Consider the following 27,531-nt stretch of genomic DNA (forward strand, 5'->3'; position numbering starts at 1 on the left):
TGCTTGGTTGAGTTTTTATTTCTTGACATGAGTTTAAATGCTGCAAACAGTAAAATGGGTATTTACATATAAGGCCACAGAGGCTGGGGAACTGGCCCCTAAACTGGTGCCACCAGGCCCCAATCCCACAGGTCTGGGGCTCGTCACTCACTGGAGATGGACGGTAGCTTCAGCTCTGATATCTCAGAGTCTGGGGTGCTGCTGCCACTCTGGTCACTGTAAGTGTCCCTGCAGCAGCATAAAATAAAGCTTAAGCGTCAGCTCAAAGCCCAACACAGACATGGTGACGTTACCGTGGAGACAGGCGGCAGCCCTTCTGCAGGTAGCTCTGCAGCTTCCCAGCTGAGGCCAGCAGCAGACCCAGGTAAGGAGGCGACGGCTTGATGGGCCGAGAGGTGAACTCGGGGTGGTACTGGACACCCACGAAGTACGGATGGTCTGAGGAGGATCAACAGGTGAGCGACGGCTCGGGGTTACCTGGGCAGGTGTTGCCAGCTGCATCCTTACCATCAAGCTCGATGACCTCCATCCTCTCGCCCTCGATGTCCTGACCCACAAAGCGGAAGCCCTTGTCTTCAAAGTGACTCTTGAGTTCTGGGTTCACCTGAGCAGAGGGAGCCGAGCTCAACATTCACGCGCTACAACGGCGGGCGGGCAAGCGCGGCAGGATCATACGCACCTCAAAGCGATGTCGGTGCCGCTCCTCCACGTACTCGGCGTCTCCGTAGAGTCTGCCTGCAAAACAGAGGGTGGGTGAGACGGGCGGCGCCGTGGCGAGCTCGTTCTGAGTCGGTTCCTTACGCAGGATGCTGCTGGGGGACTTGAAGAGCGTCCGCCTCTTCCCGAGCCTCATGGTCCCGCCCATCTGCCCGGGGTTGTGCTCCGGCATGTCGATCACCTGTGGACAGAATCAGACCTCAAGAACAGCTCTGAGGTCGGGTCAAAGGTCGGTCCGGGTCTAACGTACCACCGGGTGCTTCGTTTCTGGGTCGAACTCTGTCGAGTTGGCGTCTGAGCAGAACAGGAAACAGGAGAAAGTCAAATATCCTCACAACTTGAAGCTTTTCTGACATTTAAAACACGAGTTCTCATTATTTTGGTAGTCATGAGCCAATCGATCACCACGGTAACCAAACGATAATGTGGCGCTCACCTTCCCAGCCCAGCTCGTTCCTGGCGAACTCGCACACAGCCAGCTGCATCCCGAGACAAACGCCTGCAGGGACAAACAAACGTCAGCCGGAGATTCTGGCGCCGGCGCCCGGACGCACGTCCTCACCTAGAAAAGGTTTCTTCTGCTTCCTGGCCCAGCTGATGGCGTGGATCTTCCCTTCAGTTCCTCGGACGCCGAAGCCTCCAGGAACCAGGACGCCGCTGAGGAGAGGCGGGACAGAGGGAGAGTGAGTGAGCGAGCGAGCGGCCGGCGTGGCCAACACCACGGAGGCGGAGCTCCTCACTCACCCAGAGCTGCAGAGCTTCTGCCACGCCTCGTGGTACTTCACCGGCTCCTCCTGCAGGGTGCTCGGCTCCAGACACGCCGAGTCGATGTACTGAGGAGGAGCGACGTGGTTACGGCGTGTTGTGTGTTTAGGACCGGAAGATTAAAGAATGAAGAAGGCGCCTTCATACCTTGACCTCCAGTTTGTGGCTGATGGCCAGAGCCGAGTGCTCCAGGGCCTTGATGACGGAGGCATAGGAGTCGGAGAACTTGGTGTACTTTCCCACCAGCGCTATGGAGCACTGCTCCAGCAGCCTGTCCGACCTGCCGACACGTCCACACTTTAGATACCAGCAGCAAAACGAGGCAAAGGCCTCGGGGGCGGGGCCGGGACCCACCTGTCCGACATCTCCTTCCACTTGGTCAGCATCTTCCTGGGCCTGGTCTCGATGGGCATGTTCAGCCTCCGGCTCAGGTAGCTCACCACGCCCTGGCTCTCCAGCAGCAGCGGCACCCTGTAGATGGACGACACGTCGTGCACGCAGATGACCTGCGAGGAGACGGCCGGGTCAGTTCAGATCAGAGGCCTGGGTCGGGGAGGGGGGGCGGCTTTACCTGCTCGGGTTCCACGTGGCAGAACATGGAGATCTTTTCTTTGACCGAGGTCTCCAGAGCGGTGGTGCAGCGGCACATGATCTGTGAGCAGAGGTCAGAGGTCAGGGGATGATTAAAGCCATTGATCAGGATCCTCATCGATCAGCTGACTCACAAGATCGGGGGACAGACCCAGACCTCTGAGCTCTCTGACGCTGTTCTGGGTGGGTTTGGTCTTCTGCTCTCCGGTGGTGCCGGGCTGGACAGAAAAACAAGAGTTTAACCGGCTCAAACACCAAAAATGATGTTTTTAAAACAGGAACTGCCCCCCCTCCCCCTAACAAAGAAACCAGAAGTGAACTCAAGCCGTTGGACTGCAGATCAACCTCGAAACTCCAAGATTGGCACAAATAACGAGCAGTCAGCAGCCCTGAGTCAGCACGAGTTCCTATCAGGCCCAAAAAGACCAGCTTGTGGCTCCGCTGGGGGTTTAATCAGATCCTGTTTGATAAAAGATCCTTCCCTAATAACTTTACGATCCTTTCAGAGGTCTCGGGTCGGTGCTGGTGCAGCTAAGATGGAACCGCCTGAAGGGGGCGCTCTGGTACCTGTGGGATCAGACTGACGTGGATGTTGCAGAAGTTCTCCCTCTTCACTTTAAACTGGAACTGCCTGAAGGCCTCGATGAACGGCATGCTCTCGATATCTCCGACCGTCCCTCCTAACTGCGCACACACACACACACACACACACACTCAGTGACATGAAGCACAACACACACGTTACAGTGAGACACCAGCTCACCTCGATGACACAAACTTGAGGCTCCACGTCGTCGTCATCTACCGACACTTTGGCCTGTTTCACCACCCACTCCTGGATGGCGTCCGTGATGTGCGGCACCACTGAAGAAGAGAACCAAAGCAGATCTATGGGTCAACGTCCCCCGTCGACCGTGGCGTGACCCGGCGACCGATGGCAGTCTTACCCTGCACCGTCTTGCCCAGGTAATCTCCCCTCCTCTCCTTGTTGATGACAGACTGGTAAATCTTGCCGGTGGTCAGGTTGTTGTCTCTGGTCAGCCGGATGTCCAGGAAACGCTCGTAGTTCCCCAGATCCAAGTCCACCTCGCCGCCGTCGTCCAGCACAAACACTTCCCCTGCACGGCAGTACAGAATCATCACACACAGTCATCGATGCTGCTCGTTAACGACCCAGACGTCCTCTGATCTACCGTGCTCATAAGGAGAAAAGGTGCCGGCGTCGATGTTGATGTAGGGGTCGATTTTGATGGCGGTGACATGCAGGCCGCACGACTTCAAGATGGTGCCCACGCTGCTCGCTATGATGCCTTTGCCAATGCCAGAGATGACCCCTCCGGTTACCAGGATGTACTTCATCATTTTGCTCTGGTTTCTGAAAGAAAAACCATTCAATCAAATCTAGGAAAAAATGGAATGTGTCTTTTTATTTGCCTGAAAGCAAACGCTAGACAACTTCCCCGCTTTTGAACAAAAAATAACTTTTTGCAGAGGCTCCAGATCAAATTAGAAGCATTCATGTTAAAGTCCTCATCAGAAAAGTGACCAAATCTTTGGGTACCGCTTTAACGTGGCACAACGACGTTAACAAGCTAACTGATATATTTCACTTTAAAAAGGAAAAACTAAACACTGTTCACGAACCAAAATAGTAGCACGACGCTTTAGTAAAAGGAAGGATTCTTGTGGTTGCATCTCTAAAACAGAGACAAACAACGTTTCTGATCAACCCAGCGAGCCGCGGCGGTGTGGCGTTAGTTGCTAAATGCTAGGATGCTACAAACGAGTAGTAGCTAACACCGACATTAAAGTCAACGAGCCTAAGGGTTATCCCGTTCGCGTTTGAATACACGGTTTGCACACAGTAAATGTTAACAGTGAGCAAGCTCTTGTTTGAAAAACACAGCAAAGATGCTCCCAAGAAGCTAACCAAAGTTTAGCTTTGGAGCTCGAAGCTAACGAACGAAGAGCCGAGGAGTTTCCGGGTGCTGCCTTCACAATAAAAGCGAAATGTATCTACTAGTTTAAAAAAATATCAAGAGATGCATAACTAAGCATGTTAAATTTAGAATATTCCGTTAATACTTTCGATTGACAATGCAATTGTACAGCTTTGACACGGGTTTACACTGTAAAGTTATATTAAAATGGTTTCCAACATTTTATTGTCTTCCAACCGGAAGTTAGCACGACGCATGGTCATCAGCGGCTAACCAAACTACGAACGAGCAAACGTCTACGGTTTCAGCGTCACATTTAAACTCACCAAAATATTGATGGGCCCGAACTATCAGTCCAAGCAATGGAAGGCGGCCACCGTCCGCGATTTCTGCGGTCAGAAATGAGAAATATGATGTCGAGCAGCGCCGCGTTGTGTCTCCGGATCCCCTACAGACTCATCCGTCCTCAGCTGGAGTCGACACGTGCGGACCACGACTCATCGCCGCGCGCTGCATCGACCCGTGCTGCCTTCACGTCACCTCGGGAAAAAGAGAACACAGAAACAATGTTTTCAATGTTAACGTCCCATCCTCGCCTGCTGTTATTAATATTCATCACATCGTTCCAGAGGATGATTATTCAATTATTTTAATCCATGAACTGGTTAACCTTCACATAAAGCTGTATTTTATATATAAATGACGTGTTACCTACAAAAAGTTAACGTAGTGTAGTGCAAGATAATCCACGAATGCGACGCCTTTATTTCTTTTCTGAAATAAGGAGTAAAACTCAATCCCCAAAATATCAAAAATATTAATAAATAAATGAGGTTTTTGAAATCAGAAGAAAACAAGGCAACACGCGCGGCTTGCGCAGACCACCAGGGGGCGCTCGCGCCTCACGTCGACGTCTCAGGCGACAGAAAACAGGAAATAAAATAAATGTACTTTTCTCCTGAGGAGAAGCTGCCAGCAGGCTGATAAAGAAACGCTTGATTTAGCCTGACAGCGTGTTAGAGGTATTTATCAGAACACATTTCCCAGCTTCGAGCCTCTTTGAATTAATCACATCTCGCTTCCAAGGGGCAGAGAATAAGAAAAACCTCTCCAACGCTGCACAGTTCATGTTCGTGCTTCCTTAAACCCACAAAGAACGACATCAGTACAGCAGCGCTCGCCAGTGAGGCCGGCGAGCTTTTGTCAGACGCTCTTCTGCTCTGATAGATGCAACAATGCGTCAGTGTGGCTGTGATGTAATCTGCTGCTCAGCCGGGATCGATCCTGCAGCGGGAACGCTTCGGCGCTCTGAAGAGCGGACATGTTTTCCCCGTGGGGGTTACGACACAATGCTTCCTCTTTCTCTCCCAGACGCGCAGCAGCACTTTGGGCCGCGCGGCTCCGCGTGCAGTAATTGGCCGCGGCGCTCTGCGACGGCGTGCGGTGGAAAAGGTCAACGGTCCTGCGATGTGGGCTGGAGCGCGTTATTGTCATTGTGTTGGGTGTGATGGGGAGTCCAGGGTGGTGGTGGTGGGGGGGGGGGGGGGGCACTCACAAATTTGTCCAACTGTGTCCTGTGGGGCTGAAGCACCGAGGGGTCCGCCGGGCCCTCTGCCGGGGTGGGAGCTGAACGTCGAAACCACCCAAACGATGTTTCAGAGTCGACTGGCGCTTCTCTGCAGGAGCCAAATCTCTGCCAGAGTATCTGGAGGGGGGGTTAATGAGGGTTTTAATTCATTTTTGAGCAGAGCTGTGATTGAATTAAACTCCCACAGAAGGGCTGGATCCTCCGCTCACCACCGGCCATTTCCTCCTATTAGAGGCAGAAGGCAGCAGACGGGTCCGGCTGCGGGTTTAAAAATCACCGCGTTCATTTTTATGTCTATTCTGTTTACAACTGTTACAGGAAATGTTCACGCTGTTCCATCCAAGCGAGTCCCGCCAACACTGAGCGGTTAGCCTAGCTTAGCATGACAGGACACGCTCGTCCACCCATCGGGACCAGAGCTCAGCTGGCAATCGTGACCTTTCACCTTGTAGCTAAAACCAGAGGAACGCTCCACTTAGACACGGATCCCAGCAAGAGGAACTGGTCTAGAGGAAGAACCATCTGGGGCACCTTTCCAAGGCCTAACCCAGCTGCCCCCCCCCCCCCCCCCACCAGACGTCCACCTTTTATTATGGTTTCATTTTCGGGGGGGAAGTGGTTGATCCAGCTTTATTTATGTCAGCGGTTAAACAAACGAATGGACGTTCCAGAAATGCAGAGATCGTGTGTTGTTTTGGATTTATGCGGCTGGGGGGGGGCAGCGGCGGCGGTGGTGTGGGAGGGGGAGGGGGTGTTTTTGGAGCCTCCCCTCTGCAGCCGCACCACAACAGGACCACCAACCCTGACGCGTAGGACGGTCATGGTCAGGAGAGGCCGAGAGGGAAAAAACACCAGCGAGGACGCCAACGTAAACCGCCCCCCCAGGCGGTGTTGGGGAGGAGGACCTCGTCCGAGGGCAGCAGGGTGACATTCAGACCCCCGGCTCACACACACACACACACACACACACACACACACACACACACGCACACACATACGTACGTGAGAGCTTTAAAAACTAAAGCAGAGGACGAGAGGAAGGTTCGCCCTCGTCTCCCTCTTACCTCCATCAGGAGGTTTTGATTTACGTTTCCAGGAATAACGCCGCCGAGACCGGGAGAGAGACGGCTAATATCATTACGCGGCCAATGGAAGGACAAAGATGGAGCGGTGGGTCGGGACGAGCCGGCCACCGCCAGGGTTCAACCCCCCACGGACCGGCTACCGATCCGGGCGTACAGCCGCCTCGCTCCCGTGTCCAAGCCTGAAGGAAGAGGCACTTAAGTAGCACCTACCCGAGCGCTAGCAGCTAACGTTTGAAGGATGCCGATATGAGACAGTTAGCAGCGCGAATCATTTGCTTCTTGCTTGTGTTTCCACTGCTGTGTAGGACAGATGGTCAAGGCTACATTGGCTACATTAGTGACCTCATAGCGCCACAGCACCGTGTAGCTAGCAAAGAAATTTAGCTCAATTCAAGGAGTACAAAGCTGAGGATCATCTGTGGGGGGGTCTGGTTGTTAACCTGCAACAGAAAAAGGGTACAAAGGTACAGTTTGGCGCTCAGCTAGTTAGCGTGATGGCTAAGGCCAATGAAAACATCGTGGCTAAAATCACCAGTTGGGGGAAGAGTGCCATGATTTTTGTGGTTGACGGTTCTCTGGATCTTCTCCTGTTGTCGACCTGAACGAGTCTAACCGAAAGGAAAACCGGGTCAAATTTCACAAAGGGACAAAGGGTCAAACTCCGGCTGACTCCGGCAGCAGCGCTGGCAAACTGACAGGTACGATTACCGAGGAGTTAATGAGCAAACGGACGGCAGGTGCAGCCAAACCAGTGGCTCGAAGCTCTGAGGCACAGGTTAGCCTCTCCCACAAGCTAGCAACGCGAGTCATGACGGGTCAGACGAATGCAACCGTATAATAACAGTAATAATAACAACAGTAATAAAGGCTGATCCGTTAATCGGCAGGTTGTCGGTGGCTCGGGGAGGCCGAAGCCCGGCCTCTGTGATCCGCGGAGAGAACTCGTCCCCGCTTTCGCCTCTGGCTTATTGAATTCCCTCCAGCCGCCGCAGGAGGAAAATCCTAATTGACAATTTCACGCTGGCTCCCGCCCTCCCCCGTTATTCATTTCCTATCATTAGCCCGCGATGGCTCTTAACAGTATCCCATCTCCTTATTAAACCGACTTACACGTTTCCTCCGCTTCGCCGTCGCCACGGCGCCCGCTCACCGCCGGGCCCCTGGCGAGCGCCGACTTTGAGGAGCTGAATTGGTTGTGTAATTGTCTGTTGCGTAACCGAGCGAATTAGGCGGGAGGTGCGTTTGAAACGAGGCCGCGGATTGGTAACGCCGAAGAGCGGCGGTAGCTTTCAGCGGTGTTGAGTAAAGGAGGGATGTGTGTGTGTGTGTGTGTGTGTGTGTGTGTGTGTGTGTTCAGGGACAGGGATAAAGCTGATGCGTAGGTCTGGTGTAACAGCATGACTCATCACTACTGAGCTGATGGACACGCTGCCCCTCCCCCACTGAGGAACCCACTGTCATGATCAAACAATACAGCCAGTCAAACCGGTTAAATCCATAATCCTAACTAATCATGCGGCTTCCCACTTCGTTTGCTCCCGAGTCACCTGTCAATCAGGGGTTTCCGTGGGACTATTTTCTTCCGAGCAACAGAACGCCGCCGCCTCTTCTCTGACCCAGACTGCGGTGGTGACGGGTTCCAACCTCCGTGCAAACAATGATTCCAGCCAGGAATGCGGAAAGGTCAGACTCTGACATCAGCCGATCCCAAACGGGCACGTTCCACCACAGCTGGTCGGAGCTGGAAGCTAACCAAAGAGCCGCAGACGCACAGTTAGCCCGAGCGCTAACTGGCCTTAAAAATAAACGTACAAAAAGTACGTCAGCGAAACAAAATGAGGTCAGACTGTTTTTCTTCCTGAAGGCGGATTGTTGCCATGTGTTACCATAGTAACAGGATCAAAAGGTGACACGATGTCACCCGAATCACAACCAAGGAGGAGTTTTCCAGAACGAGGCAGGAAGTTGATAAAGTAGTTCGGCTCGTCTCCACGGCGACCTGGAACAGCCAGAAGGTGTGAGCGAAGCGGATGTTTCCTCCATAAATCAGCCTGACGGTAGAATTAATAAATGCTAGTCCACTTCCTGTTGGGAATCACAGCCGCCCCCCCCCCCACACAGCATCAGTGGGCGTCGGCCACCCCGACCCTGGTTGTCCTCGCTCACAACCTTCACCTCACATGAAAGCTTTGGTTTATGCTAACGTGGCGCTCCAGCATGTTGACGTACATGTAGCAGAAACAGAGTAGAAACGGTTTTACACAAACACAACAAAAAAAACAACACGTTCAGCACAAAGACAGAGATGAGCTGTTTTTCCCATCACGGACAGAATGTCTCGCTAGCAGGAACACTCGCGGCTCGCTGATAAGGCTTAAAAACACTCGTTACTTGGCTCCTCCGGCTCCAAAACTAATTCCTGTAAATCCTGTAACCAAAGTCCCCCTTTTATTGTAGAGAGACATAAAACCTGACTGATAAATCAAGGCATCAAAGAGGGAGACGACGTTAGCGCCCCCTATCGGCCGCAGGAGACTCAGCAGGAATCCGTCCATCCAACAGCCCCGTAGCATTAGCCTACGTTAGCTACGTTAGCTAAATCGAGGGCATAAAGCCCAAACATCCTCAAGTAAATGTTGAATAATAATTAAAATGGTGAATTGGCAGCATGCTAATGTCAACTAGCACCATCAGAAATAAGGGTTTGTTGTCGGTGAAAGGAGAACAACCCCCCCCATCCCCCACCATCCCCGTGGGAGCAGATTTTACCAGGACAACCAGGCGACAGATTGCCGGCGCCCAGGGACAGGCGGAAGGTGGAGGGAGGCGATTCCTGCCGGAGAGGCTGCAGCGCTCCTCTGCTAAAGTGCAGCCGCTCACACATGAAGCGAAGCCGCTCGCCGACTCCTCTTTCCTCATAACCTGCAGCAGATCAAGCGTGCGCCATTTAGCTGCTGAGGCATGAAATAACACAGACGGAGAGCTCAGGGGAGAGATTCTCTTTCTCCCTTTTCCCGGGAAAAGACGAGCAGAGGCCTTCCGCACTCCTCCGTGCTCCCATAATGTTACTGTCTTCAGTTATTTTCGTCTCAGTGGCCATAAATCGCGCTTTCGTCCAATCGATGTGTTTTAGCCAGCACTTTGTCACTAGCGCTGCAGCTAGGAGGCTAATTGAATTTAGCTTCCTTCGCTGCTGACAAGTGGCCGAGCGGACGCTCACTGGGAACGACGTTTGTTTGTTATATTGTTATTGCGGCGCTGCTGCCATCATAATCCAATATTCCTCCAGGCCCATGTCCTGAGCTGGTTGGATGTGTTTTGCTGGGAGAAATTCTCCGCTAATGAAATCTGTAGCATCCTTAAATGATTCCGTAATGTAATCAAGGAGAAAATGCGCCTCCATAAATAATTCATAATGGCGGCGGGGTCATATTTGGGAGCAGAGGTGACTTTGGCTTTGGAATAGTTCATCCCGACTTTGCCGCTTTGTTGTGTTTTGTCGGGTTTCCCGTCGACGATACCTGGCGGGGAAGCGCACGCGCGGAGGAGAAGCTGCAAAAGAAACGGGAGCCGTGACAACGTGAGGAGAACCACTCGGCTAAACCATCAAACTCCCGTCCGGTGAGAGTTCTCTCCGTCCGCTTTGTTCTGTCCCATTGTTCTTTATATCGCTCCTGCAGTTCAACCATCCCACTGTCTTCTCGGAGCTGTTAGCATCCATCGTTTGCTCCTTTCAGACCGAGGCCTCGTTCGGCATATGAGCAGAAGCTAATCGCCGGTCATTAAGCCAACTTCTTAAATCTCTAAATGCAAATTTGCTGAATGGTACAATCCTTTTTTTTGTTAACTGGAAATGGAAAGATAAGCTCATGAGGGGCTAGTTAGCAGTTAGCTGGCTGGTTTTAAAGGTTCAAATGGGTCTCGGCCTCATTGTGATGACTTGTTAGCAACTCCCTAACACTAAATAAAATGGCTAAAATGTGTGGAACATGGGAGCTAGAGCCCTGGATGGTGGTTCCATGGTGATTCTCTTCCTTCTAAGGTCTCATCCGAGGTTCCTTCATGTCGAGCAACAACGACAACGCAACTGCGTTTTGTGTGGCCAAACCCACGAAAAGGTTAGCAACATCTCTAGACCAGGATAACTTGACCTGCTGCTTTAGCCAGCCAGTCGCGGGCTTCATTCTATCGCCATGGAAACGGCTAACTGCACCGTTTGGTAAAATCACAATGTTTGTTTCAGAAGAAAAGACTTTGATGGATAAAGCTCCTCTCCTGCAGTCGGACGCTGGCTAATTGACTCCGCACCTGTGCACAGAACCGCGGGGCTTATTTTGAGAGCCGCAGGTGTAACACGGCAACGCAGGATCGAAGAGCGATGGAACAGCTGCGACACGGAACTGCGAAGTCGGTCGGAAGGCAACAACAGAAGCTGGAGTCAGAAGCGTGAGAGAATCCAATAATTCAGAAGATTTGCACAAGGACCTGCTACTAAAGCTACTAAACAGCCATAAACGAGTAGAATTAGCTTCATGCTACACGGGGAAGCAAATATGTCCAATGTTTCACGGTGCGTCTCTCTTTGCGTCACTTCTGGAGCTTCTGTTTCACGACCTTTGTGACATAAACAGGCTCAAAAATACCCGTCCAACCAGCAGAGAAGTTTGAATTCTGAAAAATATGTTTTCTGTTCTGGTTTCAGATGTGGGAACTGAAGCCGCGTCTGAAACCAGCAGGACAGGATCCAGTCGCAGCCGGGCTCAGAGGCCGAGCTGAGGTTCTGCTCGGTCCTTTCTGGGGCCGAGAGGGGCGACGCTTCCACGGAAAAGGGAAAAAGGGCCTTAAAAACTAAAATAACCTGATCAGATGAAACGGGGCACCAAAAAAATACAAATGGCAACCGGGGGGGGGGGATATCCACCAACGTTGGCCACAGGACCTGGAAGAACTGTTGCTTTCCTGTAGCCTATTAAAATAGCCTCCTGCGCTGCACCGTTAGCATGAGCAGAGAGCTGTGGGTTCACCTCTGAGACCTCACCAGGGCATCAGCTAACCCTGACTGGCAGTGAAAAGGAGACCTTCCATTAGCTTGTGCAGCTAGCTCTTGTCCCACAGAGATGCTAACAGGGGCTAATGCCCCCCCAGTGGTACTGAGTATGGAAGGAGGTATAGAAGGATGGACGGATGGAAGGATGCGGACAGCTTTATATCTGTAATCTAACGTGGCAAACCTCGAGGTGGGGGGTGGGGGGGCTCCACCCGGGGCCGTCTGCTCCCCAGGGGGGGCAGAAGGTGTAGAATGTGACGTGAAGGACGAATCACGGGGTTCGGGCAGGACAAGGACATGTCAATGACCTCCGCGCTAACGCTAACCCAGCTGCACCACCATGTGAGGACGGCCCTTAAATACCTCACCGAGGTGTCGGACCCACAATGCAACACTGCGTCCGTCCCTCTGTCCTTCTGTCCATCCTCCGTCTCCTCCCCCACTCCTCCCCCTCTCAGTGTCCCGCTATCAACAAAGGAGAGGGCTCCACATGTGTTTGTGTGTGTGTGTGTGTGTGTGTGTGTGTTGTGTGTGTGTGTGTGTGTGTGTGAGACAATGCCTCATTTCATTCAGCTGCTGTTGTGTGCGTGAGAGTGTGTGTTTGTGCACCGCCTCAGGAGCGACAGCTTGCAGCTACGCTCGATCCTCACACCCTGCTATTACTGCAGCACGCACACACACACACACACACACACACACACACACACACACACACACACACACACACACGCACACACACACACACACATGGATCCTATGGACAATGAGACATTGTATCACATCAAACAAGCCCACCAACAGAGTTTGTGGCGACAGTTGCTGCCAATTGCCTACGTGCAGCTGTAATTATCGTGTTATTACACATGTGTGTTTGTGTTTTGTTGCGTTATAATAACGAGGATTCGAGCCGTCGGTCCACTGAACACAGCCAAAACGCTCATTTGCATCTCCACTTGTTGCCCATCACTCGATCTGTTTCCAGAATCTGCTGATGTCAGCTTTGTTAGCGCTACGTGTGTAAATGCTAACCGATTCGGCGCCACAGCGGGGCTGCCGGGTTTCACTTCGGCCCGTTATGCCAACATTCTTACAGGACTGAGTGCTGTTTTGTCAGGTGTTATAATACCTGTGAAGTAACGCGCTTCAGCTGCCACTTATCTCCTAGCGCCGCGGCGCCGCTAACAGGAAATGTCAGGAAACCGTTTAGCTTTTTACATCTGAGACGACCAGAAACTCGCACACGTTCAGGCAGCGCAGATGTTTAGCATCAGCAGAATCTGAAATCACGCTATTTGTTGCTGTTCTCGCTGAGGGGAGGGGGCGGGGCTTATGGGCCTCGCCAGCGTTCAGCGTCTTCCCATCGTGCTGCAGGCAAATAAACAGATCTTTTGTTTAGGTTCTTGGAGGAGCCATAAAAAGCAGACTTTGCCCCCCCCCCCATCCTCCCGCCCCCCCCGTGCAGCAGATGGTTAATGATTCATGGACGCCGTGCACGTGCTTGGGCAAGTGTAGCATGACTGCGTGGATGTGCAGCAACAACACCGCGGCCTGTCAGAGAGCCACGGCGTCGCTCTGACGCAGCTTATCGGGTCTGTACGGGATCATTATGGGATGGAAACGCTGGAACGTGTCAGGTATGGCGTCAGATCACCACTTTGTCTTTTCCCCCCTCGTAGACGTGCACGAGCGGAACGTGCTCGCGCACGTGTTTGGCTGCAGAGGAGGGAAGTAAACATGGACCCGCTGAGATGGCGGCACCACGGCGCTTCCTGCCCCCCCCCCCTTCCACGTTAGCTTTAATGAATGAAGTGATGATCTCAGAGGTAACCATGTAACCAGAGCTCGGGCGCCTCGGCAACCAGCCCGCCGCGGCCTCGGCAGATGGTCCAAGCTGCCCCAAATACCCGAAGTTGGATGGAAACGTTGGACGGGAGCCGAGCTGAAGCGGAGAACAAACAAACGTGGAGGAGGAAGCGTCGTCGCCGTCCTGGTTCTGTTGCTAAGGCGATAAACGCCGCGTTAGCGTTGACGCGACGCGCGTGCGGGTGTGTGAACCCAGCCTTCATCTCCATTCACCATTAAAAGTCAATCAGATAATTCCTCCTCACTTTTCCCCCCCGTTGCCGTATCTCCGCGAGCATCTCACCCCCTCCTTGCCTTGGCTCCGCCCCCCCTTGTCCCGGTCCTCTTCCGAAGCCCGACACCCCGGGGATGCGCCTCTCCTCGGGTTACAACCACCCCTCCATCTGCAACTGCAGCCATTCATCCGGGAAGAAAAGACACCCGCAGCTGCCTGTTAGCCTCCTTCTGCTCAGGTTAGCGTTCGCCGCTACTTCCCGGGGCTGGAACCAAACAAAGAGGGGACGTGATTAACTGGGATCCGCGGTCGCGCGACCAGAAACTCCAACGTGGACAAATTAGATTCCAGGTCAGGTTTCGGCCGGTGGCGACCACAAAAGAGGGTGAAACAACAGCTTTGGGTGATTTAGAGTCAAACTAGAGACAGGAAGTGGAACCAGCAACCCTCCTGCTGCCAGGCAACACCGAAGCTTGAAAATATCAAGAATCAAGAGCATTTATCAAGAGCTACGGCTAAACCACCGATAGCACCGTGGCGCCACCTGCTAGCCCTCGACTAGCATTTAGTCCGCTATTGCTTGCAATGCTAATGAAAGCAATACGATACAATCTGCTTTGTCGGCAGCGAAACCGACGCAGGTTTGTTTTCACAAGCTCCATCCACACCAGCTAGCAGCAGCTAGTCGTCGTTGCTAACGCCGAGCCGCTACATCCGCTCCAAAGAACCCAAACAGCTGAACAAGGAGGCTAACGTCAACACCACTGAGATTTTTACATCGTTTCCAAACACGTCATTGAGTTTATAGTTGAACTCACGCGGCAAAAAAACCCACTGAGGAGTTGAATTGACTTAAACAGTCATTAAAATCGCCTTTAACACACACACACACACACATACACACACACACACACACACACACACACACACACGTCAGTCCAGCGTCGTCTGAAAGCGGTGTAACATTTTACAGGCTGGATGTTTTCAGGCTGCTCACAGGCAGAAACGGCAGCTCGGAAAAGGAGGTCAGATCCCGCCGTCCTCCCAGGGAGCGGAACCACCTCCCTCCACGAACAGCTCCTCATCCACAGGCGGCCCACATTACTCTCATTCCATGCATTAGAGAGCAGCGCGCTCAGCGGGTCGGAAATTTAAAGAATCCACTTTCAACGTGGCACGATGTCGGCGTCAGGAATAGCTCTCAGGGGAGCGGGAATGTGGTCCCGACCAGGACCCGGGCCACCCAGAACCAGCGCTCCAAGAGAGACGGCAGATATGGTGGTTTTGTCGCTGCCTGGTATCACAGTGAGGACGCCGTGAAATGTTGAAGAGGTTTGAAGAGGACGTGCACAGAACGACCAGAACACCGCGACCCAAAGAACCGTCCAACGCCCTGCTAATGTGGATGCAACACCGGCCCAGACCTGAGGGGGGCAGTCCGGCAGCGGTGGCTCAGAAGGACATGATAACCCACTCACAGCCATGGGCGGGTTCTGTTTCACTGCGCGACCTCTTGACCTTTAACCCAGGATGCTACTTCCTGCTTTAGCTACCCAGGACTTCTTATAGTCTCCATAGAACGGTGCAGCTCGTCTCAGACCTCCTTCAACCCTCCGTCACACCATCGTCCACCACGCAGGACGTTCTCCTGTCAGCGGGCATCAGCGCCTCCGGACCGATGAACGGATCCACTGTGCGGAGCGGGTCCAGAGGTCACCCAGTCATAAACGGTTGTCCGTCAGCGCCGACCACCTGCTGCCTGCTCGAGATGACCTGACGTCTGCCACCGGCAGATGATGAGGAAAGGGCTCCGTGGCTGGAGGGCTCTCAGAGAGCCCGCAGAAGAAAGGGACGGCTGTCCGGGTCCGCTGGCCTTGACAGGGCGTCCATTCAGCAGCATCTGCTCCAACAGGCCGACACTTCCAGGGAAACAAGCCTTTTCTTTATGGATCCGTCAATCAGCTCCTTCACGCGGCAACGCGACGCCGCCACGTTTGGAACCGCCGAGAGGTCGACCTGCGGGAGCGTTTGCAGTCCTGTGACCCGTTCAGAGGTCCAACAATGAGGACGGATGTCCTGCTTCCAGGACGTGCACAGACCCGATCTTCCCTCGGACACGTTAAAGCTGCTTCAATCTCCACAGTCCACTTCAATAAACGACCGCGTGTTTAAAGAAAACAGACATCAAAGCTTTTCAAAAAGAACTTTCCTGATAGACATCAAAGACATCCTTTCAGGGTTTCTGGAGGTGTGTGTGTGTGTGTGTGTGGGGGGGGGGGGGGTCTGCTTACCTATGACTTTTCTCCATTATAACTGAAGCCATGATAATCGGCCGTGCGTCGTCGGGGGCGACCACCGTCCTCACCGCCAGATGTAATCAGGCCGTGATTCTCCAGCAGGTCCGACTGGTGGCGAGAACATTGATCGTCCTGCAGCTCCGACCTTTCAGTGCAGCAGCAGCTCGGCCGCAGTCTTCCGAAAAATCAATGTCTGAGCGCCCCCCGTCTCCCTGGGCCCCGTAGTCCACTTCCTCTACAGCATCAGCTCCCCGCCACCAGCACCCACCCCTCCGCCGCCACTCCAGAATCACGCTAACGCGAGCGACGGCGGCTAACTCAAACATAAAGTCACACGCTGGTCCTAAAGCGGCACCAGAACCAGACTTGAGGAGGCAGAAGCGAATGGAATTATTTCAAAAAACTTTTAGCAAAGCACGTTCTGGTTTGTTCTCTGCTTCCTGTCCTGGCAGACTTCAAACAAAACTTTCACAAACAGCCAAAATCGTTTCCCTTCACTTCACCACGTTTGCTTTTATCTTTATTCCAGGATTTATCTCCGCTCTCACAATGGTGGTGCCTTCACTGACGCGTCCTCGTTGGAGGAAATCTGGCCTTCACACAAAGCACGCAACTAATTATGAAAGACAATCACAGGACCGGAGTCGAGCCGCCGCCATCGGTGGTTTTGTTCCAACTTTGTGCTGAAGCCAAATGGAAAATATCAGCGTTCGTTAGCAAATCGCGTTACAATCATTCCGACCGAACCGCTCAAGCTAACGTGGCGCTTGAAAAGAGCAACAATGACAGGTTTTAAATGAACCAACAAGCTTGGAGAACGTCCACGTTGCCATAGCGATGATGTAAATTCATAATCAGAGGAGATCCGCGCGGGAGGGGGGCGCCTCCTTTATGCTAACGGAGATTTTGGCCACCAGGATGAAGTTGCCTCCGGATTCCCTCACAGACCGGAGGCCGGAAAACGAGCCGTCGTTTTCCCCTTTTGTAGGAGAGCGGCTCCGGCCGTGAAGTCGTTACCAGAGCGAGCGTTCCCCCTTCCAGCCGTGTTCATTGATCTGCTGCAGACCATTATGGACCCCCTGCCCCCCCACTCATATGCTTAGACATGGTGGGAAACACACACATAAACACACGCATGCTGGGGTACCGGGTACCGGGTACCGGGTCCCAGGTCCCAGGTCCCGGCTCAGGGTTCGCTGTCGGCGCCGAGTCGGCCAGTTTGGTGCTGGCAGACGTGCCGGAGCCGAGCGAGTCGGGCCAGAGGAGGAGGAGCTGGAGCCAGGGAGCTCTGCCGCCTGCCAGCCTCAGATCCTCTGATTGAATTTGATGTCAGGCCCTTTAAGAGAGGAGATCATGTAAGACAAACAGAGGATTAGATTGGAAACATGGCCCCGAGTCATTTGTCTCCTCCCCCCACTCCCTCCCCCTCCCCCGCTCGGCTTCTCTATCTGGGAATGTCGGCAGGAGCCAAGCGGAGGCTGGTTGGGAGACGCGACCAGTCTGGAGACGTTTGTCCATATTGCGTCTGAATTTGACGTATGTGAAGATGAAGATCGGAGTCACATCCGTCCCCGTCGCCCCGGTGGAGCCGGCGCCAAGTCCACGACGGCGAGACGGGAACCAGAAGAACTGGGCGGATTGTTCTGCTTTTATCGTCTGAAGGGAACAAAGTTTTGGGATCCAATTAGCTGTGATTATCTCCGTTTGGAGTTCTGAAAGGGTTTCCAGGGACAGATTCGGATCGATATCGGCAGTTTTCCCGAAGCTCTTTCCACAGAACCGACACCGTTGGTGGAAAAAGCAAAGGTCCGCTGCCACGTGCACTTTTTGCTGCAGCAGGGGGTCGCAAATGTTCCAGCGGGCCAGGCGGAGGGTTCCCAGCTAATCTGCATCCGTGTCTTTCCTGTTCAGACTCCACAAGGCCCAATTGTTCTGGAAATTCTGTGAAATTCACTGCAGATTAGCCGCAGTCTCAAAGGTCACCTCGGCATGGGGTCGAACCAACTTCAGCTTCCTGAATTTCCCGTCCAGACGCGTGAAGCTACCTGCGGCCCAGTTGTCTCCCGTCCAGGGACAGAGAGGAAACTGTTGAGCAACACAAGTAGATCAACAATGTGTGATGCAACGCGCTGGTAAACATCCCCCGACCCGTAGCGGCGCTGATGCTAACAGCCCGCCAGCTTCTCTTTGTCTATAGAAAATATGTAAATGAGCAGAAGCAAACCGCGGCGCTCCTTCAGTTTCCCAACAATGTGGCGCCGCAGGATTCTCCAGCGGATTAGCGCATCATCCCCTTTGTCCTTGTACCTGGAGTGGGTAGAGGAGCAACAGTCTCCAGGCAACTCCGAGGGGAGGGAGGCAGCAACAGCAGCCACCAGTCACAAGACAGAGAGCTGATAAATGGCTGATCAGTCACGGAGGCAGGGGCAAAGTCTCCGGGTCAACGCTGGCAGAGCCGGAGCTGCCGCCCGATCTCGTTTAAACGCTTGATTCTGCACAGGCGGACAGACTCTAGCAGGCTTCAGCGTTAGCGACGCCGCAGGCCGCGCTGCGTAGCGACCGCCGGTGTCTACAGGCTTCCCAATAGTTGCCCGTTAGCATTTTCATGACAAGTGAGAGGACGCTCGGCGGCACTGTAGCGATGAGCTAAACGACGCTCGGATATCGGCAGTGGAGCTACATAAGGGGGCGGGGTCAGGAACAAACCACGGGCCTTTAAAACCTGTGTTTTCATCCATGATTAGCACACATTCATTATTATTCTGAAGTGGGTGAAATGCATTGTGGGATACCTGGTCACGTCTGATGCATATAAAATAAAATGGGCGGAGCCAGAACAACTGGAGTGCAGTCGGCAGTGTGGCGGGAAGGGCTGGTGATGCGTCGCGAGTCCGAACCTTCAGGAGCAGAAGAACGATGGCGGCTGGCGTCCGGCACCATCGCTCGTGGTCGTGGACGTGGTCGTGGACGTGGTCGTGTCTCTGGATTGTCAGAGAGTCGAGGCCGCCTCTCACATACATGGTTGCTTTTCAATTTCCCCGTTGGCTTACGATGCATATTCTGAATGTGCACACACACACACACACACACACACACACACACACACACACACACAATAGGAGCGGTGGCAGGGCGCCACTCAGCCTCACATCCCGTTGTGTCACTGCACGCCTCTAAATTATTCAGCGTCACTCAAATATTGATATGGAAATCACAGCTGACGGAGAGCAGAGAAGCTTCTCCTCCTTCTGCTCCCTCTCTCCGCTTCGCCTCCTCGCCACTCGCAGCTTTTGATGCCGCTCGTCCGAATTTTATGTCCGTTTAAACCGGAAACGGCAGCGCTTGCCCCCCGACGTTCCGGCCCTGAACGGCTGCAGGTCAGGTTGTCAGAGAATCCGCTTTAATTCACCGCCTGGATCAGAACCGAGCTTCCTGAACGCGTCAGGATCGATTCCAGGATCGATTGCAGTCAAACCAGGAAGCAGGTGAGAAACACCTCAGGAGAAGAAATGAAGCAGGTCCTCTGTGGTGGGAGGAGATGTTCAGAATTCCAGACTCCACCAGTGTTTTTGGAATGTTTCCCAGCTTCCAGGTGTGATGACCTGGGAATGAGGCCGCCTGCTCCTGTAAGGCAACGTTGAGTCGGGAACTTTCTCCACCGGACACCATGTCAACGACATAATGTAGTATTCTTTATAAATTGGGGGTTATGGCAGTTTTAAATGGAGTAAAAGGATAATTAGCTGAATTCCCAGCTGATTCCGAATTGAATGACTGACAGTTAATTGCTTTGAAAGGCTTAAGCTGTTTTGTAAAATTTAAATTTACCTAATTAAACTGCGTAAAAACACGTCCAATGTCAGAGCAACAGTTTGAGAAGCCTTTTCTCCTCTTTGAACAAAATATACGGGACACTACCCATAAAAATAGGGAAATATTTGGCACTGCGCTCGTCCCGGTCCACCAGCGACCACTATATCGCCTCCCCAGGCAGCCCACGGTACTGCAGGGACAGCCAGGCTCAACAGAGGAAGTCCAGTACAAATGTAGCTCTGACTCTGAGAGTTTGGGGCGCGACAGGTCCAGGAAAGCCTCATTTTATAAAAACCCATGTAGCGGTCACATGACCTGTGTGTGCTGGAGCTGGTCAGCGGTCGCAGGTATTGTGATGGAACACTGTGTGGCTTTCGGTTACATAAAGCTCCTCCAAACATCCAGGTTCCTTTGTGGCTCTCAGCTGTGCAGACCAGCAGGAGCAGCGAGGACTGAGCGATCCAGACAGGCTTCGATTGGATAACAGCTTACATAATCCGGCTGCCTGGGAGAGCAGCAGAGGGTCATCCCTGTCAGCTGGGTAGAGAACCGGTATTTCAGGAAGCTCCTGCTCGGCTCCCGACGGGGCCTCGGCTCGCGTTGCACCTTTTTCTGATACTCGCAATCATCTGTCAGCAACACGGAGGTGTTGATGACCACACACCCTCACAGGGTGTATTTACACAGTTAAGATGTGTGCTTTTTTCCCCCCCTTGTTGCACATTTATGCTAGCGGCTAATACACGCATGCTACCTGAGTGCTGAGTCACTGTTACTCACACAGATGATCAAAACCCTTAAACATGTCTGAGACGCTCTGGCTGCAGGAGTGACTCAGCGGAAGCAGACGCCGCCGCCAACGTCACAGCGAGGCCTCGTTATCGTCGCAGTGGTTGTGATGATTCCAGCGAGCGTCACATCGGTTCTGCTGCCATCGGTTCTATCACCTCGCTATCTAAACAGGCCGGGGGGAGGAACAACCGAGCCTCTCTGGTGTCCTCTGTGAGGGAAAAAGAGGCTGCAGGGGGACGTCTCCGTCCGGTGCTTCTGAAACAACCGGTTCAACAGTGTGACGTCGGGCGGCGGTCTGGATGACGCGGAGCGTCCTGATGACAACATGCCTGAGGCGGGTGGAGTCCTGACAGGAAGTGGTTCTGGTCTGAAGGGGTTCGTGTGGACAGAAACAACGTCCCTGGACGCACAAGGGGAAAAGGAAAAAAAATCAACAATGGCTCTAATGTTTCCAGACAAATCATTGTGTAGCTGTTAGCGGTTAGCCCTCTAGGGCGTCTTTCCCAGGGAAACGCTGCAGATTCATTCATGAAGCCACAGATCCACTTTCTGGAAGATTTGAGTTCGTTGTAAATATCTATTAGCAGCTTAAGCCGCTAGCTGCAGCTCGCTGCCACGGTTGTTAAGAGGGACAAAAAAGATCTGGCCCATCAATGCCTGATCTGGTTGATCAGTTGATGTTTTCTCTTGGCTCCGCCCCCTTCACCGTTTTCCCTTGGCTCTGCCCCCTCCACCGCACTGGCAGGTCGCCGCTGAAGGGCCACAGAACCGAAGGTGTGGTCCCACTGAAGCCACGAGGGTTTCAGGCTTCCCGACGCTTCATCTCCCGCCTTCTGCAGACGTTGCCTCAGGAATTACCCAGAGTTCATAGTGCTAAGTTAAACAACGGGGTTACCAAAGAGCAAAGAAAGAAAAAGTAAACAAGAAAGGAGGAGGAAGTACATCCTCGGAGAGTCTAAACTGGCGTGGAGTATTATTGTCTGGGTGGTTGAAGGGTTGAAGGCCTGATGAAGGATTTCTGGGACCTTCTTCACTTGTGGGTGTGAACGTTCCACCAGTGCTTTTATTTCTGTTTTATTTAAGTTGGTCACACAAAAACCTGGTTCCCTGGCTGTTCCAGGCTGTTCCCTGGCTGTTCCCTGGCTGTTCCAGGCTGTTCCCTGGCTGTTCCAGGCTGTTCCCAGGCTATTCTGTGGCTGTTCTCAGGCTGTTCCCAGGCTGTTCCCTGGCTGTTCCAGGCTGTTCCCTGGCTGTTCCAGGCTGTTCCCAGGCTATTCTGTGGCTGTTCCCAGGCTGTTCCCTGGCTGTTTCCTGGCTGTTCCAGGCTGCTGGATCGACAAACACGACAGGGAGACAATAGAGCCACACGTTTTAGAACATCTCCTCTCTCAACCTGAGAGTCAGTGAATGCAGCACGGACCTTCAGAACCCTCAGGTCCGTTTGACCTTTTCCCCTCCTCCGCTGATCCGATGCTAGCGGTGCTTTAGCATTCTGGTGTTGAACTTGAGCCTGCACCATCTTTGATGGAGGTTCTGCGCGAGCGGGCGAGATGTAAACAAGGCCGTGGATCTCCGATAGGTCCCAGCTTGGGTCCATCTGAGGTTTCTGCCTTGTAATATTGAGTTCCAAAAGTCCCTCGGGACGGTTTCAGGCTCCACCCACTTAGCCTTAAAATAGCTTCAGGGACGAGGTGGGAGTGGAAGCTCTGCTTCTACCGTCATGGAGTCCATCCCGGAGGGGCCGGGTCACCAGGGGAAAGCCCCCGTGAGGCGTGAGCGAAGCCTCAACCCCGAACGAATGACTCAAACAATCACGTGCAGTCAGATGCTGTTGTCTTTGTCCCCCCGATGACACGTCCCCCTCTGTCCCCCTCTGTCCCCCTCTGTCCTCCTCCCACCACCCAGCAGCTCAATCCCTCTTTGTGCTCTTGAGCCGCTCGTCTGTGTTGAAGAGACCTTCTGTCTCCAACAGGAGGCTCATCAGCGCCATCTGACAGATGAAATGAGGAAATATGAGGAGAACTAAGTGGAACCAGCTGCGTCCGGATACGTGGCTGCGGCGCGCCGCCGTGCCCAGCGGCCTCCGCCACTGATAAAAATAATCCTGCCAGCTTTGGTACCAGCCGAGCGTCAGTGACGGCCTCGACCGGCCCGGAGGACCACGGGCTCCGTCTTTAAAAACCCATTTTTAACTAGCAAAGAGCGCACGTCCAGCTCTGTGATGCCGCTCACACCAAACCTCTGTGTCAGGGATATCAAAGGTTGCGAGTTGAGCTCCAGAACTGGCTCCAGGCTTCCCTGGAGTAAAAGGCGCCTCTGACAGCAGCCAATTTGTCCGTCAGATTTAAAGGCGCCATCAAAAGGGAACGCCAGGAGGATCCACCAGGTCCAGGAGCTGATGGCTTCTCTCTCCAATCAAGCCTGAGCAGAACAAAAGCCACCAGCAGGGCTGAGTTACGACCTGACGGGGGGGGTGAAGACCCTGTCCCCTGGCCGGACCTCTGACATCACCTTATTTAACAGAAATCCACCCAACGCATCTGAGAGCTTCTTGAAAAATGGGCAGTTTTCCTGACAGCAGCTGATAAAACCCGGAAGTTCTCCCAGTGGGTCTGGCCCCCCCACCTGTCCTGGTCTGGCTCCGGGGCGCTGCACACCCTCGTCTTACTGTCCAGCCATGTCCCCTTCCCCCGTGACTCGGGTCCACCACGGCGCCCTGACACCGCGTTAGACGCGGCCCATCCGGCCGGTCACGGGAAGACGGGTTGAATCCCGCCTTTGTGCGACGACGGCGGATCGGTTGTGAATCGGCTCCTCTGTCTGATGCATAAGAGAGCGATTCAGCGCCGGAGTGGAGTCAACAGAGCCAACAAAGAGCGCGCGGAGGACGCCGCGGCGGGCTGATGCGGCGGAACACAGGCGTGGCGGCGGCGCTCCGGATGAACAGCACCGGCCTTCAGTTTACATCAGCCGATCGGCTCCGTCTGAACCTGTGACCAGCTGCTGACTGAACACATCGTCCACGCTGTTACCGTGGCAGCAGACGCCCGTCACATGTCACCAAGGGCCTCGATTAACCGGTCACATGACCACACGGCCGGAAGAGGAACGACGGCAGACGAGGCTCCCGAGTGGGAAATGTCGACAATTAACGTGTCGCTAAACGCTAACGTGTCGCTAAACGCTAACGCAGCCTAGCATTAATGTAGCAGTACCAGGGACGGAAGTTTGAATTTTAGGGACGTGTCATTAGCGTTCGAAGCTAAACACGCGGCTAAAGCAGCTCCAGGTTCCGTCCGACGTGCACAAATGTCAGTGCCACCGCAGCAGCTGTCAATGCCGCGGGGTAAATGGCGCGGTGCGACCCGTGCGCGCCTGATTAGCTTCTGGATATCCACATCGGAGCCAGATGTTTGCGCCGCCTTTCCCCGACAGATCTGGGGGAAGCGGGAGCGCCGCTCCTCTCTCGCGCTAATGAGATGAGCTGGGATTTGCTCCAGTCTGCCGACGCCGCCGTAGCCCGTGTCAGCAGCTAAGCCTCCCATCGCTTTAGCCCGTGAGGGCGCCGCACCAGGCCGGCGTGGGCGTGGCGGCGCTCACCTCTGACATGGGTGAGTTTCCTTCCGGGTTCGAATGAAAGCGCCATCGTTAATGAATGAATGAATGAATGCTTGTCGTGGTGCGTTTAAGGACTGACGGATGGGTCGGGAACTGACAGCGCCTCTCCACACTGTTGTCAAACTCCACTGAGACCTCCCTGTTGTCAGGACGCTCCTCTCAAAGGACGAAACTACCTGATTAAACGGAGGATGAATAAAACATGAGCATGAACGAGTGAAAGCGCTCTCATTCATGCTCTAATCCCTCCATCCACCTCCGTCTGTTTGTTCTCCTGCCCTTCACTGCCCACATTCCTCAGCCTGGCCCAATTTGAAACACAAAGGTCTGACCCCTCCACACACACACACACACACACACACACACACACACTCACACACACACACACACACACACACACACACACACACACACACACACACACACACACAGAGCTCCAGGTTTTCGCACATGTAGCTGTTCTCTGCATGTTTCCGATGCAGCCTGATCTCCGGTTGGGTCCAGCTACACCTGTACAGAAACCACCTCCGCTATCGGGTTTTCCTGGGAACTTCCCAGCGTTTAGAAACGGGATCCGTCTTCATTCTTGGCCAACTCAAATATTTTGGGGAAAAGAGTTCCTGCGCTTAAACAGGATCCAAACCGTGGCGTTGGGGCGTTTAAGCGCTAAGCTAGGCCGACGAGCTAGCTCAGATTTAGAGTTTAAACATCCTCTCATGTGGAATTTACAGATTCGGAGACGATCTCTCCCGCTTCGTTCCAGCAATTACTGAGGTGCACGGAAGTGAAAACTCCTCCGAGTCCGGACACTCTTGTTTCTAACGCCTCGCGTCGGCGAGGAGCTGGGCTCCGTTTTCATGTCCGCTTCACTCATAATTAGTCGTCACAGCGGGATAATCAGCAACCGCTGAGCTATCCGACGCTAGCGGACAGTTCTGAGGGTTCTGGGTCGTCTCAGTTCTGACCCAAACCTGGAATTTAGCCGCTTCCCAACATGGCTACTTGTCCTGGTGAGACGTGCTGTCCTGAGGACACAACCTGTCCAAGTTAATGCTCTTGCTCCGCCCCTTTTTGACGTGACCCGTGCGCTACCCCACAATGCATTTCACCTCGGCTAGCGACAGCGATGGCGGGACGCACGCGACGACAACAATCGGCAACGGATTTGTCTCCTAGTTAACAGAACGGTTACTGGTTAACAGCTCGTTGTCCAAACAAAGCAGCTGAAACGCCGTCGGAGCGGCGCTATTTTTACTCCGCTGCCTCCGATCTTTGATCCTTATCACCTCGGTTCTGCCAAAGCTGCTCGGCACCGCTCTGAAACTCCATCTGTTGGAGTCCCTGCAGGCTGGCTACCTGCTGTACACACACACACACACACACACACACACACACAGTTTGGCTGCTGAAGTGTTGGGGAGCTGCTGCCCTACATCACCAAAGTGTTTGCAAATTGGAGGCAGAAGTGGGTCAGAACCCACCCAGCAAACCGGGAGCAGCGATCCGCCGGACCGCCAGCGTCTCTTAATGATTCGCCATTTTACGCCTGCAGAGGAATGTTCTGTCCAAAAGGAAAGTGCAGCCCCCCCCCCCCCCCCACTTCCCCCCAAAAGCTGGGAAGGAGTCAGAGTTTTTTTTTTCCCCCTCCCCCGTGCGCGCGCACGTGCACGTTTTGCTTTTGAAAAACCTCGCGGGGAAACAAGGAGGAATGCTCTAAATAACCACGGCCACGAGAAGATGGAGGCCGTCCAAAGCCCGGAGTGAAAACTCCAAACATGCTGTGGAGCTGCCAGTCGAAAACAATCAGAACGCTTCCGGAAAAAAAATGCGTGAAGTGACCAAAAAAAGTCCGTTTACAGAGCGGAAACGGGCAGCAAAGGCACAGAATCACCTGTCAAAAGCCTGTCAAAACCTCCTCTTTGAACCTCTGAAATCAGCGTTCGCTTGAGCTAATTGCTAACGTCGTTAGCTAACTAGCTTTCAAAGTCCAGTTCCAGTCTGAACCTCGTTGACCTCCGCAAACACACCTGTAAACAACAACAGTGTTATCAGAGGTTACACCTCCACTCTAAGCCAATCGCTACCTCTGAATCGGGTCACATGACCATTCCGATCGTCTCAGGTGAGCTGGAAGGAAGCAGGTCGGACAGGTGAGGCCGAGCCCGAGCGTGGTGACAGGTGTCTGTACAGGTGATACCGTTCCAGTCCAGCTAGCCTGGAGCAGCACCCGTTAGTAAACAACAGATAAGATAATGTTGGACATTTTATACAGGAAAGGAACATTTTGAGGCCCTTATACAGAAAAATACAGCTGTTGTCACGGTAACCGCATGGACGACAGGCTTTAGCTAAGATTTTGGAGCTTAAAAATGAAAACATTCACACTAATCTACCTCACATTGATCCAGAACACCGAGCGTCCTGCTGGGATGTGTCCGAACGCTAACGGGATCTGACCGCACGGCCGCGGCAGCACCGGACCGCCGGGGTTTTTGTTAGCCTGGTTTCTGGAGACTTAAATATTTACATTAAATAATGTAAGTACAGCCGATAATAAAACTAGAGTACTGACGTGCTAATGCCCCTGAAGAGCTTTGTGTCTTTTATCATTAAGAACTACTCTGATTTAGCCCTTGAAGGCTAATCTGTGCGTGAATATCTGTACCTGTAGATTTGTGTCATTCCCAATAATGCTAGCATGACTGGACCATTAGCCCAGCTCTGTTCCTTTCGATTCTGTTTATGCTAAATTGCAGGTGCTGATACACCATCGAGGCAGGTATTTCTGCACAAAACTAAATTAGCCAGCGCTAAGTGGGCTAATGTGCCACGCGAAGTCAGCCCTTGTGAAATTTGGGTGATGTTTTCCAGCGATTTAAATGGACGCTGAGCGCGCTTCACTAGCTTGAAGAGCACTTCAGGAGCTAAAACCCACCACACGTGTTCCACAGGAGCGCTGCGCTAATCGTTGTTTTTGACATTAAAATGTCAGCTCGCAGATAATGTCGGCTATTCGCGGCTCCGTCCTGAAACGGGGAGCTAGCCGCAGAGGTTTGCTCTGTTTCGGGGAGGTTGGTGAAACCCGATGGTGGGAAAGAGCAGCGAGCGTCTGAAAACGAGCCAGCCAGTCTCGGATCATCAGCGTCAACCGCCAACCTTCAGAAATCCCAGCGGGGCAGCGCATGACCTTTCCCCAGGGAT

The 27,531-nt window shown here is 53.2% G+C and overlaps 1 protein-coding gene across 2 annotated transcripts; it reads right to left on the reverse strand.

Annotated features, from left to right (window-relative positions):
* Positions 1 to 4,553, reverse strand: ctps1a (CTP synthase 1a). 2 transcript variants are annotated; one of them, XM_057020390.1, is made up of 18 exons: positions 4,340 to 4,553; positions 3,267 to 3,448; positions 3,021 to 3,191; positions 2,837 to 2,937; positions 2,641 to 2,757; positions 2,208 to 2,291; positions 2,054 to 2,134; positions 1,837 to 1,988; positions 1,630 to 1,762; positions 1,462 to 1,550; positions 1,280 to 1,374; positions 1,154 to 1,216; positions 968 to 1,011; positions 802 to 898; positions 680 to 735; positions 508 to 604; positions 294 to 438; positions 1 to 228 (listed from the first exon to the last, which is right to left on the reverse strand). In XM_057020390.1, exons 2-18 carry the CDS (start codon positions 3,433 to 3,435, stop codon positions 144 to 146), a joined length of 1,779 nt encoding a protein of 592 aa, XP_056876370.1. In that variant the 5' UTR covers positions 3,436 to 3,448; positions 4,340 to 4,553; the 3' UTR covers positions 1 to 143. The 2 variants fall into 2 exon arrangements, with proteins under 2 accessions (XP_056876370.1, XP_056876371.1); XM_057020391.1 differs by lacking the exon at positions 4,340 to 4,553 and adding an exon at positions 3,718 to 4,008.
* Between the last annotated feature and the right edge of the window lie 22,978 nt (positions 4,554 to 27,531).

The sequence above is a fragment of the Takifugu flavidus genome, chromosome 21, assembly GCF_003711565.1.
Source record: "Takifugu flavidus isolate HTHZ2018 chromosome 21, ASM371156v2, whole genome shotgun sequence".
Taxonomy (NCBI): domain Eukaryota; kingdom Metazoa; phylum Chordata; class Actinopteri; order Tetraodontiformes; family Tetraodontidae; genus Takifugu; species Takifugu flavidus.